The sequence below is a fragment of the Dreissena polymorpha genome, chromosome 9 (assembly GCF_020536995.1).
Source record: "Dreissena polymorpha isolate Duluth1 chromosome 9, UMN_Dpol_1.0, whole genome shotgun sequence".
Lineage (NCBI taxonomy): Eukaryota > Metazoa > Mollusca > Bivalvia > Myida > Dreissenidae > Dreissena > Dreissena polymorpha.
The window spans coordinates 54,617,809-54,621,189 of NC_068363.1; the positions used below are offsets into that span (position 1 = coordinate 54,617,809).

Consider the following 3,381-nt stretch of genomic DNA (forward strand, 5'->3'; position numbering starts at 1 on the left):
TCACCTTTTCATTTGGCACATTTGTCACCACCAGAGCGTTTATAGTGTAAATTCGTAAAATGAAATTTAACTAGTGTTATTGTGCCCGCAGTGTCCGTTTTGCAACACATTCTATTGTTTTCATATTTGTCTATTCATTGTGTAAACCCTACACTATTTCAACATGGGTGTGGACTGTTGTGTTTTCTTAAACGCTTAATGATACAAATATTTAGCATAACGTTGTTTGGTCGTCAGAAAGTATCATGTCAGACATACAGTTTAAATCAGAACAGTGTCATACTGGCAGCGTGACAAAATAACACTTCATTCTATGAAAGCTCTGCGGCAGTCTGAAGGACCTGCAGCGCACGTTCCACAGAGAACCGGTGTGTCCATTTGAGTGATCGACAAAAAGACATTCAGTTTACTTAGTCAACAATTCAGTTAATAACTTAATGAATGCTGGCTTCTGACAGCGTCTGTGAAATAAACCAACCATTGTTGTTTTACTTATTGGCTGTCAATACGTGTCGGCCAACTACAAATTGTTTCGCAATGCATACAACGAAATGTGCATGAATAAGCAGCGTTGAAGATACAAAAACGATTTTCGACATAATTTATTGTAATGCTCTTCTTAGTCATTTAGAAAAATGGAAGCACAATATGAGGTGTAAATACGATCAAATGCACATAAAAGTAAAATACACTTGTCATAAGGTCAGTTTATTAATAGCATACTTATAAAAAAATAATCTAAAGACATAGTGTGTATATGGTAATTATTATTTGCTTATATTGTGCATATGGTTACTTAAATTAAAGCATTTTAACGTCATTACACATGTATTTTCTTATCAAAACGTCATGTATTACACTCATATTTATGAGGTTGAACAAACGACGCAGGCTAGTTCTGCTCCGTTGATGTAAGGAGGACATCTCAGAGCGCCACATCGGCCTTCTGTCGCGTGGAACAGGGCTCCATTTTCGTTGCCAGAAAGAGAATCAAAACCTTCCGCAAGTTTGTCCATGCAGACGTATCCCTTGCCCTGGTAATTATAATATTCTGCCATCAGGTATCCCTGGTACTCCTTGGTCCAGCCGGCGTAGCACGATGTACGGCCAGGTATCATCAGGCTTGTCTTCCGTCTGGCAAGGCAAACAGCGCATGGGACGTCAAAGTTAGCGAGAGTGCTAAAAATTGGAGGAATTGGAACATCGTATGTTTCGTACTCGGCACCGTACATCCATGACCTTGCATTATCCAGATCCGTATTGTACTGATCATATGATGGGTCGTTCGGCAAACAAACGTATTCTCCTGAGCCTGGGTGGTCATACCTTCCACCTCCAGCCTGTCCGCTGTAAATCAGAGTTGTATCTGTCACGTTCGGACACGTTTTCATACCCCAGTGCACGTATGTTGACGAACTCTGCGTGGTATGTGGGGCTTGTGTAGTTGTTCCTTAAAAGTATTTTGTAGTAGGCGTTATATATTTTCTATCTAAAATTGTAAGCAATATGATACAAACATGATTGTAAAGCCAATATCACAATTTAGACACAATTGTAATTATTGATATTACTGATATTGATTGAAAACAGTACAATTCGATTGGGTTTACCGATAACAAGATGTGTGTATACTGTGTATACAAATATAGTTTCAAGTATAACAGTCTATAGTCTATGAATGTTTCAATTATTATTGCTCCTTTATACAAATGTATGCATTTGTCAAAAAAGCACTTTTCGTAAACTTTAACATATATATTTAAATTAGAGCAGTAACGGAAAACGTACGCAAATGGTTCTCGTATTATTTATTAATCCATCACTTTGGCGTTTGTCCTGTTCCAAACGACGTTCTAATAAGCTTCTAAAGGTAGGTATTTATATTCAAAAGTGTTAATACAGGAATAGTTTTTAAAAACATAACTACCCAAATAACGAATTTCAAATTATGATATTATAAAATAATGTGATTTATGAGCTAAAGAAAATTAGTTATAATGTGTTTTTTTTATAGAATGCTTAAACAAGTTCTTAATGACAAGTCAAGTACATAATATTAAAGTTAACTGTATTAATGCAACATTCATCTAAAAAGTACGAAATACCGTTAATGCCATCGTGGTTACACATTAAAATCCAGATGGCGAGAATGCGAGAACGCGAGAGTACGATGACGATAATGCGACAATACGATGACAACAGTGCGACAATACGATGGCGAGAAGGCGAGAACGCGAGAGTACGATGATGAGAATGCGACAATACGATGACAACAGTGCGACAATACGATGGCGATAATGCGAGAAGGCGATAGCGAGAATGCGAGAACGCGAGAGTACGATCACGATAATGCGACAATACGATGACGACAGTGCGACGATACGATGGCGAGAATGCGAGAACGCGATGGCGAGAATGCGAGAACGCGAGAGTACAATGACGATAATGCGACAATACGATGACGATAGTGCGACAATACGATCTCGAGAATGCGAGAACGCGATGGCGATAATGCGAGAACGCGATGGCGAGAATGTGATATGACAATCGCATTGCCGCTATCGTGCTATCGCACTGTCGCCATCGTATTGTCGCGCTGTCGCATTGTCGTCATCGTACTATCGCGTTTTCGCATTCTCGCTATCGCGTTCTCGCATTCTCGCCATCGTATTGTCGCACTGTCGTCATCGTATTGTCGCATTCTCGTCATCGTACTCTCGCTTTCTTGTGATCTCGCCCTATGGATTTTAATGTGTAACCACGATGGAACTAACGCTATTCCGTAAAAAATCGACACAGAACAACATTTCGCATATCATTTAATGCAAAACAATAATGTACCTTGCAATTGTCTCTCCACAGAATCAATCCTTTCGATGGCTTTGGACTGTTCCAATTGAAGCAGTTTCACAGCAGCATCGACGTTGGACTGTTTCAAATGAAGCAGTTTCACGGTAGCATCGTCTTTTGACTGTTCCAAATAAAGCATTTTCTCGGTAACATCGGCTTTGAATTGTTCCAAAGAAATCAGTTTCTCTAGTACTTTATGCTCGTATTCAAACCGGTTTGGTGCGTAACAAGCTGATTCTTCACCCAACACTTCGCCTCCAAAAAAGAAGCACACAATGAGAAGTCCTTGAATCATGTTTAACAGCTAAACGCTCGGGTTAAACTGTATACACACGGTTCGTTATCCTTATTTATATACAGGTACACGTGGTTAAGGCGCGGTTTCATAAAGTAAAGTAAACTATAAACGTGATTGGGTTGCTCGAATAACAGCTAAGAATAACTTATACTTGGAAAGGAAGATAACAACTTATACATCTTTTAAAACTTCAAAACACTTCGTCGAAAACTCAGTCATGTACGCACAATTAT

At 39.0% G+C, this 3,381-nt stretch overlaps 1 protein-coding gene across 1 annotated transcript; it reads right to left on the reverse strand.

The window, feature by feature from the left end:
• Positions 1-587: 587 nt before the first annotated feature.
• On the reverse strand, positions 588-3,181 carry LOC127845612 (short-chain collagen C4-like). The gene is made up of 2 exons (XM_052376627.1): positions 2,842-3,181; positions 588-1,450 (listed from the first exon to the last, which is right to left on the reverse strand). The coding sequence occupies exons 1-2, from the start codon at positions 3,143-3,145 to the stop codon at positions 867-869; spliced, it is 888 nt and encodes a 295-aa protein (XP_052232587.1). The 5' UTR covers positions 3,146-3,181; the 3' UTR covers positions 588-866.
• Between the last annotated feature and the right edge of the window lie 200 nt (positions 3,182-3,381).